Source organism: Lepisosteus platostomus, chromosome 1 (genome assembly GCF_059453375.1).
Source record: "Lepisosteus platostomus isolate fLepPlt1 chromosome 1, fLepPlt1.hap1, whole genome shotgun sequence".
NCBI lineage: Eukaryota > Metazoa > Chordata > Actinopteri > Semionotiformes > Lepisosteidae > Lepisosteus > Lepisosteus platostomus.
The window spans coordinates 65270119-65286516 of NC_142611.1; the positions used below are offsets into that span (position 1 = coordinate 65270119).

At 51.1% G+C, this 16398-nt stretch overlaps 1 protein-coding gene across 2 annotated transcripts in view; it reads left to right on the forward strand.

Annotated features, from left to right (window-relative positions):
• The window catches only part of nr1d4a (nuclear receptor subfamily 1, group D, member 4a), a 23192-nt gene extending 7303 nt beyond the window's left edge, over positions 1 to 15889 (forward strand). For both annotated transcript variants that reach the window (XM_088633589.1, XM_088633588.1), the window contains exons 2-8: positions 4379 to 4666; positions 5720 to 5808; positions 6333 to 6477; positions 10692 to 11281; positions 11658 to 11843; positions 12712 to 12922; positions 14255 to 15889. In XM_088633589.1, the coding sequence (XP_088489715.1) occupies positions 4379 to 4666; positions 5720 to 5808; positions 6333 to 6477; positions 10692 to 11281; positions 11658 to 11843; positions 12712 to 12922; positions 14255 to 14451 (1706 nt within the window). In that variant the 3' untranslated portion in view covers positions 14452 to 15889. The remainder of the gene's footprint in view (positions 1 to 4378; positions 4667 to 5719; positions 5809 to 6332; positions 6478 to 10691; positions 11282 to 11657; positions 11844 to 12711; positions 12923 to 14254) is intronic.
• Positions 15890 to 16398: the final 509 nt, after the last annotated feature.

Below are 16398 nucleotides of genomic sequence, written 5' to 3' on the forward strand. Positions count from 1 at the left end.
AGTGAAGCTGGTTTAAAATCTTTGGTAATTAAACTACTTAATGCAGCCCCTTGTAGCTCTCATGGACCAAGACATCTGGCCATTTCTGACTTACTGAACTGGTCAACATGCTACATTCATCAAGACGTTTACAAACTGAGGGTGCATGGGAGACCTATCGCACTTGCAGAAGACCTAACTTCATCCTGTCCTGGATGGGTCGTGTCCATGTCATGGCTTAGCCGGGCTTTCCTGGCCTCACTCTGATTTCACTGCAGTTCCCTAACCTTTGCCTGTGACTTTACTGTGGTACACTACAGTGAGGCTTTGTAAGGCTGTGACTTTACTGTGGTACACTACAGTGAGGCTTTCCAAGGCTGTGACTTTACTGTGGTACACTACAGTGAGGCTTTCCAAGGCTGTGACCTTACTGTGGTACACTACAGTGAGGCTTTGTAAGGCTGTGACCTTACTGTGGTACGCTACAGTGAGGCTTTGCAAGGCTGTGACTTTACTGTGGTACACTACAGTGAGACTTTCCAAGGCTGTGACTTTACTGTGATACACTACAGTGAGGCTTTGCAAGACTGTTAATGGACTGGATTTATTGGACTCACTTCACTATAGCTGGTTGAACAACATTTGGTTTGACTGTTTTTTACCACTTCAGAGCAGTAAGAAGATGTTAAGTTATTAATAAATATATTATTTTAGATGACAGTTTTATCCAAGGCATTTTGCACTTTCTCTCTTGCTCCCACGCCTGTTGTTGCAGCAGAGTCGACCAGCTCTGCATGAAAAGACAGCGCTGAACCCCTGCACACACGCACACCCTCCAGATCCCACTGAAGCCTGCTTGCCGTTAATTAGTTTGCTGTTGCTAGGGCTCGCCGAACAGCGCAGGAGACAGATGAGCGTCGCGTCGCAGAGAGAGCAGCAGAAATCCAGAGCGCACAGCCCGGGGATCTGCTCACATTCCAGCGCCGACCGTGTACAGAATGTACCCAAGCAACCTCGCAGCTGCCCCACTGGAGAGTGGAAGCAGTCGAAAAACAGATTTCTTTTTTGCAAAAGCCCAGCTGTGACCGTGGCACATTCCTAGATTGTTAGTGGGAGTGCTTGGTTAGAAAAACAAAGAGGGAACTCATTTCTTGTTAGTAGGAGAGTAATGAAAACGACGACTGCATTTCTCTCTCTCGGTACGTGCGTGTGTGGTTTATAATCAGACGAAGGAGATGTTTCTTGAATTGAATGCGGAGAACACCGGGGAGGAAACACAGCGTGGTCACTACGGCGCGTGACCTGCTTTTGCGAAAAGCGCCTCTTCTGGGGCTCTTGCGGGGGGAGTTTCTCGTGCCCTGGAGATGGGGGAGCTCGGCGGCGCTTGGGCAGGCTGGACACTGAAGAGGGCAGTGCCCTCTAAACGGGGCCGGTTGGCCCTGGCTGGTTTTCCCGGTTCACCCACGATTTCTTGTGCCTTCCACGTTCCACATGTTCGCTCTGTCAAGCAGCACCACACCACTGAAGCACGGGCCACCAGGCTTAAGAACAGCTTCTACTCCACTGCAGTGCACATCCCTGACACTGACACCATCCCTGCACTGCGCAGTACCCCTGAACTCATCACACCCCTTCCCTTATTGCCAAGCCATACACATTGATTGTTCTGGTTCTTTATTGTCTGCACATACCTTCACTGTTTATTATGTACCATTTCTGCAATGTACTGTATTCATTGTGCCTGTTCCAAGAGAACAGCATGAGTAAGGAACACTCTCCATGTACATTTGGCAGATAAACTCCTCTGCCTGTCAGGAACCCCCCACCACTACCACTGTGGGGCTGTGTGTGCTGTGTGATGGAGGTCAGCTGTATGCAGGCGAGGCAGGTGCAGGTTACACTGTGCGCTGACTGCTGCCCCCCTCCTTTCCTCTCCTTGATCTTCACAGAGGAACAAACCTCTCAGCCTGCTGTTGTAGCTGAACCCACAGCAGCTCGCTCAGCAGAATACCTCTCCGGCCCAGGGTCCTCGACCAGCAGCTGCTCAGTACACGTTATGCGCAATGAAGAGAGGGTGCAGTTCAGTGCAGAAAACAGGCGACCGATTATACTGCATTTAATAAAATCACAAAAAAAAACCCTGGTAACAGACGCACGGCGTGAGTGTGTGCAGTTCTGTACTCGACAGCCTGCAACAGCCCTGGTGAAAACGCAAACCAGGCGCCACTAAACAGATCCTGCCTCACATTCACCGACACGCCTCAGATGATCCCGTGTTTTAAAGTTTAATGAAAAGAAAACGTGCTTATTCGATTAAGACGTTTGCAAGGCGGTGTACCAGTCCCCACCTCCCAGCCGAAGCGCTGTTGTCGTCTTAGCTTTTTTTATTTTTATCATTAATCACCGAGTCCCCCCCCCGCTCCCCTCTTGCCCGAACCAAACACACACGGGACTGCGGAATGTGCCTCCGTTGAGCTAGGCAAGGCGGTAACTGTGTTAGCAGTCCATGTGAGCCGGCGGTCAGGTGTCTGCTGGCTCCCCGGCTCCTGGCGCGCCGCCAGGGGAGCTGCGCTATTATTGGAGCCGCGGCGGCAGCAGGCCTCGCAGACACGTGAGGCTGTGGCGCAGCTCGTCCACGGCGCATGACAGAGGACTTGAAAGAGAGAGAGAGAGTCCGTGTGTGTATGCGCGCGCTTGCAAGCCAGCGAGAGAGGGAATGCGAGGCTTAGAGTTCATTTGAAGAGCAGTTTGCCTGGCGCGGGATATAGAGCCGACTTTGTGGCGGCATTTAAAAATACTGAGACAAGGAGCCAGAGAGAGAGAGAGACACACACACACGGCTCACGGCAGCCTGGCAACACGATGGAAAGGCTTTAGTGAAGCGGATGTGATTTTTCATGATCGTTGAAGTGTTGCGATACCTCACCTAATCGTAATTAACCCCAGTCACGTTTCTCGCCATTTGAATTGCTGCACAATAAGCGATTCTGAGTGTACTGACCTGGAGTGGCATGACCCCTGTCGAGTCAGTGCTGAACGTATTAACTCCGGTACTGCAGCAACCGGCCCTCGCTACGAATGCATGCTAAGTATGAAGTTGAAAATAACCCCATTCACGTACGTGAGGGTCCATTCAACGTTTTCTTCATTTTCGGGGACAATGTAAACTCTACTCAGTATTGGTGTGGTTTTCCAGTAAATTCTGGATTTATCAGTTGCTTGTGGAGTAAGCGTTGTGTTTGTGTGTGGTATGCATTGTGTGTGTTTATCTGGACAGGTGGAAATCAGCCAGGGCACTGCCTACCTCTCCAGTGACCCAGCTGGACTGGGATGCAAATGGTATTGATTTCTCTCTGAGGCAGATGTCAAACTGTGGCCAGTAACATCGCCAAGAGAGAGACAGCCTGTTTCACTGTTTCTCCTCCCCCTCTCCTGTCCTGCAAGCCTGCAATGCAGCAGGTTTTCTAGGTCTCTGCAAATCACCAACTAAGGAAAGAGGCTAAATTGGTCCAATTATAGCTATACTGGGCCAATTTGACTAACCACTGCTGGAGGGAAGCTGTGCCTGGCTCAGAAACTCGATCCGAGTGTTCAACACCCTAAGAGGCGCCGGCAAAGTCCGTCCATGGGAGTGAATTGGGATCATGTGTGAGATACAAACAGGAGCACTCAAGGGGAGAGTTTAAATAAGCGTGCTTAAAGCAGACCAGGGCTGTTTAAAACAGTTGTCGGCACAAAGGGTGGCGGGAGTGTGGAACAAGCTGTACTGTCATGTGGTTGAAGTTGGACCCCTGGCTGTTTTCGGGATGAGACCCTGCGATCAGGCACTAGTTAGGCACTACTTTACACAAAGCGTGGTGGGAGTGTGGAACGAGCTGTCAGGTCAAGTGGTTGAAGCCCGTACAAGTCCCTCGGTTAATCAGCTACAAACCACCAAACGGGCCGAAAGGCTCCTCTCTTGATTTGTTAACAGGGAGTTTGATAAGTCTGAACTGGGTTAGGGGGCAGCACGTTCCTGTCAGAAGAGCTGTCCGTCTGTCTTCCATTTATAAGCGCTTTATCCAGTTCAGGCTCGCGGGGGTGCTGGAGCCTATCCCAGCAAGCAACGGGCGCAAGGCAGGGTCCACCCTGGACAGGACAGCAGTCAGTCACAGGGCAAAAAGACACAGACTCACACAAGGGGTTCGTTTTCCCAGAAGCCATGTAACCTCCCAGTGTGTCTCTGGACTGCGGAAGGACACTGGAGCACCTGGAGGAAGCCCACGCGACTATGGGGAGAGCATGCAAACTCCACACAGATGGATCCCCGCTAACCACTGCGCCACAGTGCCGCCCAGAAGAGCTGTGCTGCTGCGCGGAGCCCGGCGCTGACTCCCTCCTTCTCTCTCTCTCCCTGCAGGCGGAGTGATTCTGTATGCTGGCTCCTCCGGCAGCGCCAGCCCCAGCCCTGGCAGCCCGTCCAGCGGGTACCAGACCCAGTCGCCATCCTCCCAGCCCTCCTCCCCCGAGGAGGTGACCTTCACCGAGATCGGCGCCCTGAAGCAGAGGGGAGGGACCCCCTCGTCCCCGAAACTGGTCTTCCAGTTCCCCGAGGTGGCCGCCCCCACGGCCCCCCACCTGCACGCCCACCCCCACTCGCACCCGCCTGGTGCCAAGAAGCCCTGTGGAGTGACCGGCACCTTCACCAGTGAGTCTCCTCTGTCTGCCAGTCCTCTTGCCTTTCTGATCATCTCTCCACCCCTCTATCATCACTTCATCCTTCCATCTGCATCCCTCCCTCCCTCCATCTCTCCATCCCCTCCATCTTCATGCCTCCGTCATCCATCCCTCCCTCAGTCCCACCATCTCCCATCTCTCCATTCCTCCCTCTGTCCCTCCATTTCTCCACCCCCCTCCCTCTCTCATTACTCTAATATCCACCACCCCTTCCATCTCTTCATCCCTCCATCTCCCCATCCCTCCCTCCATCTCCCTATCCCTCCATCCCTCTATCATTCACCCTTCCTTCCATCTCTTCATCCTTCCATCTGCACCCATCCCCGCTTCCATCTCCATGCCTCCATCCCTCCATCTCCTTCCCTCCACCCCTCCCTCCCTCTCTGTCCCTTGGCCCTTCTGTGTCTGCCTGTATTTACCAGCGACACCCACCTCTCTGGGGGCAGCGCGTGGGTCATAACTCCTGTACTGAGGAGTAAGACTGTTTTGACACGCCATTGACATCTTCTCAACCACGTTGGTGGAAGCAGTTAAAATGGAAAACAAAATGCTGGGATATGTAGTTAACAGTGAGCAATTCAAATCAACGGAAGTTAAAACTGTAGCACACTAGTAGGGCCTCATTTACAATATCAACTACATTTTTGGTCACCCTGTTATAGATCCTGCTGCTCTGGCATCTGTCCAGAGAAGAGCCACCCAGATGCGTTCTGGGTCTTAAAGGGAATATGCTATACTGACAGGCTGAAGGAACTGAGTCTCTTTAGTCTGAAGGGAGTGTCCTGCACTGACAGGCTGAGGGAACTGAGTCTCTTTAGTCTGAAGGGAGTGTCCTACACTGACAGGCTGAGGGAACTGAGTCTCTTTAGTCTGAAGGGAGTGTCCCCCACTGACAGGCTGAGGGAACTGAGTCTCTTTATTTTGAAGGGAGATCCTGGGTTCAATTAATTGCTAACTACCAAAGGTGGATGGAATGGCCTGCTCTCGTTTGTGACCAGCCTTGTGTCCCTGTGTCCCTGTCTAGAGACGGGAGGCATGGTGCTGCTGTGCAAGGTGTGTGGGGACATCGCCTCGGGGTTCCACTACGGCGTGCACGCCTGCGAGGGCTGCAAGGTGAGAGGGCTCTCCATTGGCTAATCAGACGTTCTGTTGAGCTGATGACTGGGTTCATTCAGAATCTGGTGGTTTTTGCTTTTAAGATATTTCAGGTCCTCTGTTATGGTGAAGTTTACAATGAGGTTATAAATCATTTTTTAAATGATTTTTAAATGCGCAACTTGTAAGCTTCCGGGGACGTTGGAAATACCTAATTCAGCAAACAATTAGATCAATTAAACATTCGCTTAAGTGAATCAAGTGCATAGCCCAGGAGGAAGAGTAGGTGTGAGAATGTCATATGTGTATGCATCTTAATATCTCTGTTTTGCCATTAAATGGGATAAAAGCACATCTTAGAGAGGTGTGAAGTAAGATGAACTCTGAATATTCGTCACCCTGACGTTATCTTTAACACAGGAAACGCTTTAAGTGATGGCAGGCAGGTTCAAGGGCTAGTGTTGTATCTGGGAATAAGAAGCGTAGGAGGCTGCATGCCTGCCCCTGGACTCACAGCGCCCCCTGTCTGTGGTCTGTTGCAGGGCTTCTTCCGGCGCAGCATCCAGCAGAACATCCACTACAAGATGTGCGTGAAGAACGAGAGCTGCCTCATCATGCGCATGAACCGCAACCGCTGCCAGCACTGCCGCTTCAGGAAGTGCCTGTCCGTGGGCATGTCCCGGGACGGTGAGCATCAGGGGCTCGGGCGGGAGACTGGGGAGTCTGGGGAGACTGGTATCGTCAGAGCTCTCTGTCACTGCCAGTCTGGGGAGACTGGTATCGTCAGAGCTCTCTGTCAGTGCCAGTCTGGGGAGACTGGCATCACCGGGCCACTCTGTCAGTGCCAGTCTGGGGAGACTGGTATCATCAGAGCTCTCTGTCAGTGCCAGTCTGGGGAGACTGGCATCGTCAGAGCTCTCTGTCAGTGCCAGTCTGGGGATACTGGTATTGTCAGAGCTCTCTGTCAGTGCCAGTCTGGGGAGACTGGTATCATCAGAGCTCTCTGTCAGTGCCAGTCTGGGGAGACTGGCATTGTCAGAGCTCTCTGTCAGTGCCAGTCTGGGGAGACTGGCATCGTCAGAGCTCTCTGTCAGTGCCAGTCTGGGGATACTGGTATTGTCAGAGCTCTCTGTCAGTGCCAGTCTGGGGAGACTGGCATCGTCAGAGCTCTCTGTCAGTGCCAGTCTGGGGAGACTGGTATCGTCAGAGCTCTCTGTCAGTGCCAGTCTGGGGAGACTGGCATCACCAGGCCACTCTGTCAGTGCCAGTCTGGGGAGACTGGTATTGTCAGAGCTCTCTGTCAGTGCCAGTCTGGGGAGACTGGTATCGTCAGAGCTCTATGTCATTTCCAGTCTGGGTAAACTAGATTCACCAGAACTCTCTGTTGGTGCCAGTCTGAGTATACTGGCATCACCAGAGCTCCCTGTCAGTGCCAGTCTGAGTATACTGGCATCAGGCCACTCTGCATCAATATGTGATGTGATTGGCATCAATAAAATGCTCTCTGAGCCTTCGTGCATCACAACAGTGGCATCCCAACATCATTCTCTCAGTGCAATGGTGCCATTCTGGCTATATCTGTGTTACCACAGCTCTCTTGGCATGCCTGGCTGAGTGTACTGGCATCACCAACCCCACTCTCTCAATGTGAGTCTTGGTATAATGGCAACAAACACAGCACACAGTGTTATCAGAGCAGCACTCTGCCAGGGTGTGCTGACATTCCTCCACAGTCTAGACACACCTCCGCAACTGCGCCAGTCTCAGATTTTCCCAGGCCGCACAAAACAGCTCTAAATTCATTCCATTCCCCTTTATCTAGTAAAATAATCTGTCTATACTCCTGCTGCAGTCTCTCCCTTGCTTGTTTCTCTGTCCTCCCTGTTTTACCACTTCACTCTCCCTCTCCCTCCCTCTCGCTCTCTCTCTCCCCTGGACAGTGATTTATGAGTGTAGGGGCTCTGAAGTCCCTAAAGCCATTACTCATTTCCAACGGGAGCGAGATCGGGAGTTATTTTGGGAAGGAGGAATGCAGTGTTTGTCATTGATTACCCACATTTTTTTGCTTCGTATTGTGTATTTTTTAACCTTGTGTATAATTTATGAAAGGATACAGCCGGTAATTAAACAGGCAAAGTTGAAGAGATCTCAGCCTCAGATAAAGAGTTCTGGATCTCCTCTCCCAGCTCCCTCTCTTTCTCTCCAGTTCCAAATTCAAATTCAAAGAGCTTTATTGGCGTGACCGACCAACCACAGTGTTGCCAAAGCAATAACAGTTAGCAGACAGTTATAAATGCTCTCTCTCTGTTCCTCGGGCTGTGACCGGAGATCGCACACTGGGCTGCAGCTCTGTTGCGTTTCCTCCCCCAGTAGGAGCAGTAGCTGTTCTGGTCCTGGCAGGAGTGGGAATTCTGGGATGGGAAACTGGAATTTGGGGGCAGAGTGTCTAATCCCTCGCTCTCTTGCTGTCAGGCCCTGCATCCCTGCTTTCTCCTCTCCCTTTTGAACTTCTGGGATTCTCTCCGTTTCCCGTTTTCACAAACACTTGAAGACGGCCTTCTCCCACTCCCCCTTTTCCCCGATTTCTATGTTGGATCTGCTCCGTTCCCGGAGACATTGAACCAGGGCCGTCCTATGCGGCACCTGGGGCTTCTCCACGATCTCCTGTGATTTCCCCCACGGGGCAGGGCCGGGCATGGCCCCCACTCCGGGCTCTCGGAGCGAGACGCGCAGGGGGAGGCTTCTCGAAGTGCGAAAGCGTCTGGCGGAGCGTCTCTCGGCTCGGCAGTTATTGTGGCCGGAAGTGGAGAGGGAGGGGTGGGGAAGGTCGGACTCGGGGGGGGGGTGCACAAAACACAAACCGCCACTCTCGAAGTGTCGCAAACCGCAGCCTAGAAACCCCTTTACTGTTCGCTGTGCAAAACAGGAAGGCCTGTGTAACGGCCTGCACCCCACATGAAATCTGAGGCCTCTGGGAGGTACCTGCATACACACACATCCATGTGTTGGAAGAAATCTGTGAAGCTGTTGACCCAGTTGCAGCCTCAGCAGCAGTGCAGGAGGTGCTGATCTGCACATCACAGGGTAGAAGTCTGCTACAGAGTTTGGGTGAGGGTAGGGGGTACAGGCTAAGGGTGTAGAGGTGGAGTCGGGGCTGGGTTTGAGGTCAGGGTGTGTTTAGTTTCCGTTTAATGTTAGGGTTAAGGTCTGTGGGATGAGCTTAGTGACAGGGTTTGGGGTAGTCACGGTCAGGATTAGGTGTAACAGCAGAGTTAGGGTTAGGGATAGAATTTAGGGTTGAAGTTAAAAATAATGCCCAGTTAGAAACAAATCTTATAATAATAAGATTATAAAAACAAATAATAAAAACTAAGAAAATGTTGGGTGATTTAGCACCTACCAGCACTCCATGAGTTAGATGAGTGAGTATAAATTTCTTCTGGTGATTTCATAACCTAGTTTAACCAGTGACTAGCTAACTGAAGACAGTCTGCTTCATAACGTATTTCCCTTTCCCTGAAGAAAACCCCTGATGTACTCCACCTGCTGATCTCAGAAGCACATTTTGTGTTCATACAGTACAATCATACCAATCTAATCATACCAATCCAAGACCAATGATCATACAATCATACCAGTGGCTACTGATTGACCTCGCCTCACACAAAAAGACAACATGTCAACTGCCACTGATGGTAAACTATGGGCGTGGCCTCATACTGGCAGCTGGGTTTTGACTGGGTTTTACAAACCCACGTTCGGACCTTGGTGGCCACAGTGGTGTTTAGGCTCCCCTAATAGGAAAGTGAGAAGTTGAGAAGTGACAAAAAACACAACAGGTACGGCATCCTGCAGCTCAAACAGGCTTCTGACAGCAGGGACGACTGTAACAAAGTCGTCCGTAAGTGCATATTCATGTTATTAATTTCAGAGCCGACAGGTTTCACCCCCTCCCAGCCCTAATTAGCAAGCACCACAGAGCCGTCTGAACAGACTCCCCCCCCCCACGCCGATGGTTCTCCTCTCTCTCAGTGCTCCCTCACTGTTTCTTGAAGAATGTGGGGTGGGAGGGGGGGGGTGTCCCCCCCCCCCCGGTATTTCAGGGTCCCTCTATCTCTCCCTCCACCTGTTTCCCTCAGTTCTCATCTGACTGCATCTGACTTCCCATCAGTCCCCACTCCCCCCTCCCTCGCTCTGCCGATCTGTCGACATCATCTCCTCCCCCCTGTGCTTGTCGCAGTGCCAGTGACATCACGTTCCCGCTGACCCACTAACCTACTTTCCGAGAGCGAGAGTGAGAGGGCGCTTGCGAGAGACCGTTATGGTGGAGAGCAGGCTATTATTAGCCCTGCCAGCTGACAGTTATTCTTGGACTGTGCTGTGTGTGTGTGTGTGTGTGTGTGTGTGTGTGAGGGGGGGGGAGACATCGATAAGGACGAGGGGGGGTGCAGCTGGTGGGAGCAGGGTCTTTTGTTCTTCTCCCTAGTCTGCACTGTGCTGCTCTGTAGCAGGAGCAGCAGGGAGCTCTCTGGCTCTGCAGTTGACACCCTGGCACGGTGTGAAATTACAGAAGGTCTGGCTGTGCCCGTGAGATTCCTGTAAGCCCTGTTAGCTCTTACCTGCATTTCAAACAAGCGCTGAAACCGAGGTTCACCTTTCATACAAAGCATTCCAAAGCTCTGCAGCAGACTGAGGGTATAAAAAAAGATCACATTAATGGACCTTGTATATGAAAAGGTGTAATCGTGGTTTAATTTATATTAGACTGTTTATTATTCTAGAAATTTTAAGATGATACGATCTTGGGGTGTGAAGTCTCTAAAGTGATTCTCAGAATGCTTATTACTGTTGTGGATTTCTTCACTAATGTTTCATGTTTTTTCCTTCTCCTTGGCCCTTAGCTGTGCGTTTTGGGCGGATCCCCAAACGTGAGAAGCAGAGGCTATTGGACGAAATGCAGAGCTACATGAACAGCCTCAACGAATCGGCTTCAATGGAGATCGACTGCTCCCCACCGGAGGCCCCGCCCAGCCCGGGGGAGAGCCAATCAGAGGAGGCCATCGGCGCCATCTCCAGGGCATACCGGGACATCTTTGTGAGCGGACAGGACCGGCTAGGGAGGAGGGGCACCACCCAAAGCAGCAGCAGCAGCAACAACAACAACCACTCCCCCGTCTTCCAAAATAGCCCCCGTCCCGAGTCAAGCCACCCCCACGCCCACCACCAAGGGTACCCCTCGTACCCCACCTCTTTCCAAACAGCTGCCCACCGATGTCCCATGGCGCCACGTGACCCCAACCCTGCTCTCCCATTTGTCGACAACAGTCGCTATGGCTACCAGCCCTCCACTTCCTCCAATCAGAGCCAGTGCCCATCAGGTGTGGGCCCGCCCCCTCCCACCTACCCTACTAACTACAACGGCTACCCACTGGCTGAGACTGTGGGTCAGAGTTCGTGCCCCTGGAGGATTGGCGGCGGTGCCAAAGTGCTGGTAGGTGTTGGCTCTAGACATGCTGTGTTTATGTGTGTGTGCAAGACGCTGGCTCTCTGTTTGCATCTCTTCGAATTCAAAGTCAAAGGGCTTTTCCTGGCATGACCAATGACTTACAGTGTTGCCAGAGCAGATACAATTAACACAATTGCAGACATTTACAGTATAAACATATTACTGGAGATTTAAAGACAGCACATGAGACAGTACTGGAGAGGCCCACTGTCTGCTCCTCGAGCCAGGACAGGAGATCACACACTGGGCTGCAGCTCTGTGGAGTTTCCTCCCCCAGTGGGATCAGGAGCTGTATGGGGAATTCTGGGGTGAGGGGAAGAAAGTCGGTGTGGAAGTGCAGCTCTGTCTCTCTCGCCCCCAGGCGTGCCCTCTCAACGCGTGTCCTGTGGCGCCAGCCGGACTGTCCAGCCAGCAGGTGTGGGAGTCGTTCTCCCAGTGCTTCACGCCGGCCGTGCGGGAGGTGGTGGAGTTTGCCAAGAGCATCCCGGGTTTCCAGAGCCTCAGCCAGCAGGACCAGGTCATGCTGCTGAAGGCCGGCACCTTCCAGGTACACAGCACCTCACTCCCCCAGCGTCTCTGATAGTCCCACTCTCGTTATCTCACTCTCTCAACTCACTCCCGCCATCTCACTCTCACTTTCATCATCTCACTTTCATGATCTCACTCTCGCCATCTCACTCTCACTTTCATCATCTCATTCTCTCTCTCACTCTCACTTTCATTATCTCACTCTCTCCGTCTCACTCTCCATATCTCACTTTTACTTTCCGCAACTCAATCTCTGTCTCACTCTCCTCATCTCACTCTCACTTTCTATATCTCACTTTCACGATCTCACTCTTTCTCACTCGCCATCTCACTGTCACTTTCTGCAACTCTCCGTCTCACTCTCCATATCTCACTCTTACTTTCTGCAACTCACTCTGTCTCACTCTCCTCATCTCACCCTTACTTTCATTATCTCACTCTCACAGTCTCATTCTCCTTATCTCACTCTCTTTCTTTCAATCTTTCAGTCTCACTCTCTATATGTCTATCTCGCAGCCTCACTCTTGTAGTCTCACTCTCACTTTCTGTATCTCACTCTCCATGGCTCCACTCTTGTCCTTGCAATCTCACTGTCTCACTCTCCATGTCTCACTCTCGGAGGCTCACTCTTGCCGTCTCACTCTCGGGATCCCACTTGAGCAGTGTCTTCCTCTCCTTCTCTGGGTTGCTCTTGTCCATTATCTTGTCCTCAGAGAGACCCCTGGCCAGTGGGCGTGGGCGTATTCTGGACGCCATGGTTGAGTTCAGCTGCTCTTATACACACAGCCTGTCCAGAGCTGCAGAACTCTCACGGTGCCCACTGCCCCCTGCTGGCTTCCTCTGGGCGCCTGAGCCCTGACCCCTCTCCTCCTGCTCCCTCTACCCAGGTGCTGATGGTGCGGTTCTCCTCCCTGTTCAACCCCAAGGAGAGGACAGTGACGTTCCTGAACGGGCAGACGTACCCTCTGTCCGCGCTGCGGGCGCTGGGCATGGGTGTGCTGCTGGACGCTATGTTTGAGTTCAGTGAGAAACTGGGCGCCCTGGGGCTGGAGGCAGACGAGATGGCTCTCTTCATGGCCGTGGTGCTGGTCTCTGCTGGTGAGAATACAGACGCTGTGCACACACACTGATCAGGGCACACACTGCACACACACATCAAGCAAGACACACATTACACACACACATGGTGCAGGACACAAGCTACACACACACATTGATCAGGGCACACACTGCACACACACATCGAGCAAGACATGATAAACACACACACATCGAGCAGGACACACACTACATACACACACACATTGAGCAGAGCACATGGTACACTGACACACATTGAGCAGGACACGCTACCCACACACACATTGAGTAGGACACGCTATGCACACACTTGCACAGTAACTGCACACATTGCACATGGCAAATACACTCAACACAGTAAATATCTGCACTTAATATGGCCAATACATCTGCTGAACATGACGGTTCAGTAGTTTACAGGTGATGCTGATCGCTAATCCCAGAGCCTGATTGACTCCTGTTTCTGTCCTGCAGTTTTTAGTATTTAGCCCAGAGCATCTGTGGGTATATTTTTACCAAAACCTAAGCTGAAATCTTCAGACAAATATTCTGTTCAACAGAATTGAGATTATGTACTGTACAGCAATCCACAGTACAATGTTTTAGATCATTAAAGTGAACAGAAATCTTCCTAAACCTTCTTCCACCCTGAGGGCAATGAATATTTTTAGCTAATTTGGGTTCTAGCGTTGCCTTAGTAGCGTACTTACCATTTAAAAGGAGGTAGACTGTTGGAAAATAAATACCGAAAATAAAGAGCCCAGCAGACACTGTGTGTCTAATTAACTTCACTTATTTTCAATATGTGTGTGTTGGCTGCCAAAAAATATGTCGTTTACATATATATGTATCGTAAGGGGTTCATGCTATTTACCATTATTCAAATCGTTCACGTTCCAAAGCATGTGAGACATCATTCAATTTAATTCTCTCCCCTTGCTCATTGTGTATTTTCAGATGATATAACAGAGCTTGTTACAGTGCTAGAAGGGTTGTTTCTCCTGTAGTGGGGCTAAATCAAATCATTTCAGGCACATCAAAATCATGTAGTGCAGCGAAAACTCACTAGCTAATTAAGCGGCTCTTATTTCTTTAAATAGACAGGTTCTCTAACACCCGTTCAGGCCAGGAGAGCAAAATGGCTCTCCACAAAGAAGGTTTTAATTTTAACAAACAATGAAAACTCCAAAAGTAAGCAAACTCGTACATGGCAAATGCGAAAGCCTCTGGAAAAAACAAACCCAGTAAGTGGAATCCAGAATGTAACCAAGCCACCCTCAGAAAACACGAAAGGGCCTCAAACACAACGGATCACACCTCTGACCCTTGTGCCCCTCTCTCCCCCCGCAGACCGCTCAGGGATCGTGGACGTGGCCGCGGTGGAGCAGCTGCAGGAGGGCCTGATCCGCGCCCTGCGCACGCTGGTGACGCGGCGCCACCCGCAGGACACCGCGCTCTTCCCCAAGCTGCTGCTGCGGCTGCCCGACCTCCGCACCCTCAACAACCAGCACTCCGACAAGCTGCTCGCCTTCCGCATCGACCCCTGACCCCCGACCCCTGACCCGCCGCCCACCCCGCTGGGCTGTACGCATGGGGAGGGGGGAAGAAGATGTTTCAAAACAGATTACTTCCCAGGTGAAAGAACAAACAGTTGGACGAACTCTTTGCTCAGAGACCGTGGACAATGCCCTTGGTTCCTATCCTCAGTAATTCTGAACAGCTTCCTTTGGTGTGGCACTGTCTGTACAACATCATATCACCACCAAACCTCCCCACCCCGCTGTTTTTCAGGGAGGTAAGGGATGGGGCCCTCTTTCTGAACTGTAACAGCCCCCACTCCCACAAGCCCATTTCTGCGAGGTGAGACTCTTCCACTGGACTAAAGGGGAAAAACATCTAGAAGACCAAAAGCATCACAGGACCACAGATCCTGAAGCTGAACATTGCTCTTCTCTGCCTCATTCCTCCTCTTTCTTCTCAGTCCCTCCTCCCACAGACCAGAGATGGGGTTCAGATAACTGGGCCTGCTGGCAGCCAGAAAGAAACTTCTTCTTATGGACAAAACACAGCCTGTGTAGTTTGAAAGGGAATACACACTATATATATACAGTATATGTGTGCGTATTTGTTTCTGGTGTGTAACATAGAGCTGCATGGAAAGGTTATTGAATAATTATGTTTGGGGAGGGGTTAGAATGATGTTGATGTGACTGAAGTGACTGACAGCAGTGAAACTTTGAATGGATCAAACAATCATGAAAGCTATCAATTCGCCTGTTCGGAAAGAGCAAAGAAATTATTCACCTTACAATTACTGTAATACACATGTGTAAACACCTACTCTTTAAAATAGTCTATATCACTCGAGCGCGTGATCAGGCAACTAGTTAAGGCAGGGAAAACAATGCGTAGATTGTTCCCCTAATCAATCACCATTTAATTCCTCCTAGTCAATGGGATCAGTTCCTTAGACATGCAGCTCTATTGCCTTGCTTGACCGGTCAGGTTGCACATTCAGTGATACACGAATTGGAGGAATTTTCAGAGCAGGTTCTGCCCCCAATGCATTGTGGGTTGGTGTTACTTTAATTTTGTAAATATGAATTCCATTTTACTCCAGTCCACCCCTCCCCCTCCGATCTTCGTTAGAAAATGGACTGGGAGTACTGGATTGGAAACACGGGAAAGAGCTAAGATCCATGAAGAAGAGGAGAGAAGGGACCCCTTCCCCCCACAGAAAGGGACCTTGAGGAACTCTGTTGAGGAACTCTTCTTCCTGTGTCTGGAGTTTGTGATTCTGGACCCTTGATGGGTGCTCATATAAAAATGAGCTGGCTATAGGACTCAGGGGAGGTGTCTCAAATCCCGAGTGGACATTATTCTGTCACCAGACTTATATTCTCGCCTGCCTGTATATTTTGTACATTTGTTTCTCTTTCTTCGGTTCCTTCTTCCATCGGATCATTATAAAGACAAAGTTACAGACCTGTGTGCTGTCATTATTGCTTTCTCCACCTCCTCCGGCCCCCTGTTGCCTTCTTCACCTGCCGGGGCAGAGTAAAGCGCGGTGAAATCGGGGTGACAGTGTGGTAAGACCACAGGAGCACGAGTGCGTCTTGGGCAGAGTCACTGTGGTGCATGTGCACAAACCACAGGGCCAGCGTTTTCAGACTGCGTGGGCACTGGAGTCCTCTCGTCGTGCGGCGGAAGAAAGGTTTTCGTTGCTCCAGTAAGAAAACGCTCGCCCAGCCACTGCAGGACGCACAGTGGAGCCACAGACATCCGTGTGTGCCCCACTCACACCGACAGATATCTAACACCTTCACATAAATACAGAGCACGTCCCGACAGGTGTTAAAACACAGCACGTGCTGCTGTCTCCAAAACGGATGAGCTGCACTATTAATGCCTCTCAGAACAGTGTATCTGTATGCTGGGATAGTGCTGCCATCTCACAGTTCCGGGATCCTGGGTTCGATTCCAGGCTTCAGATT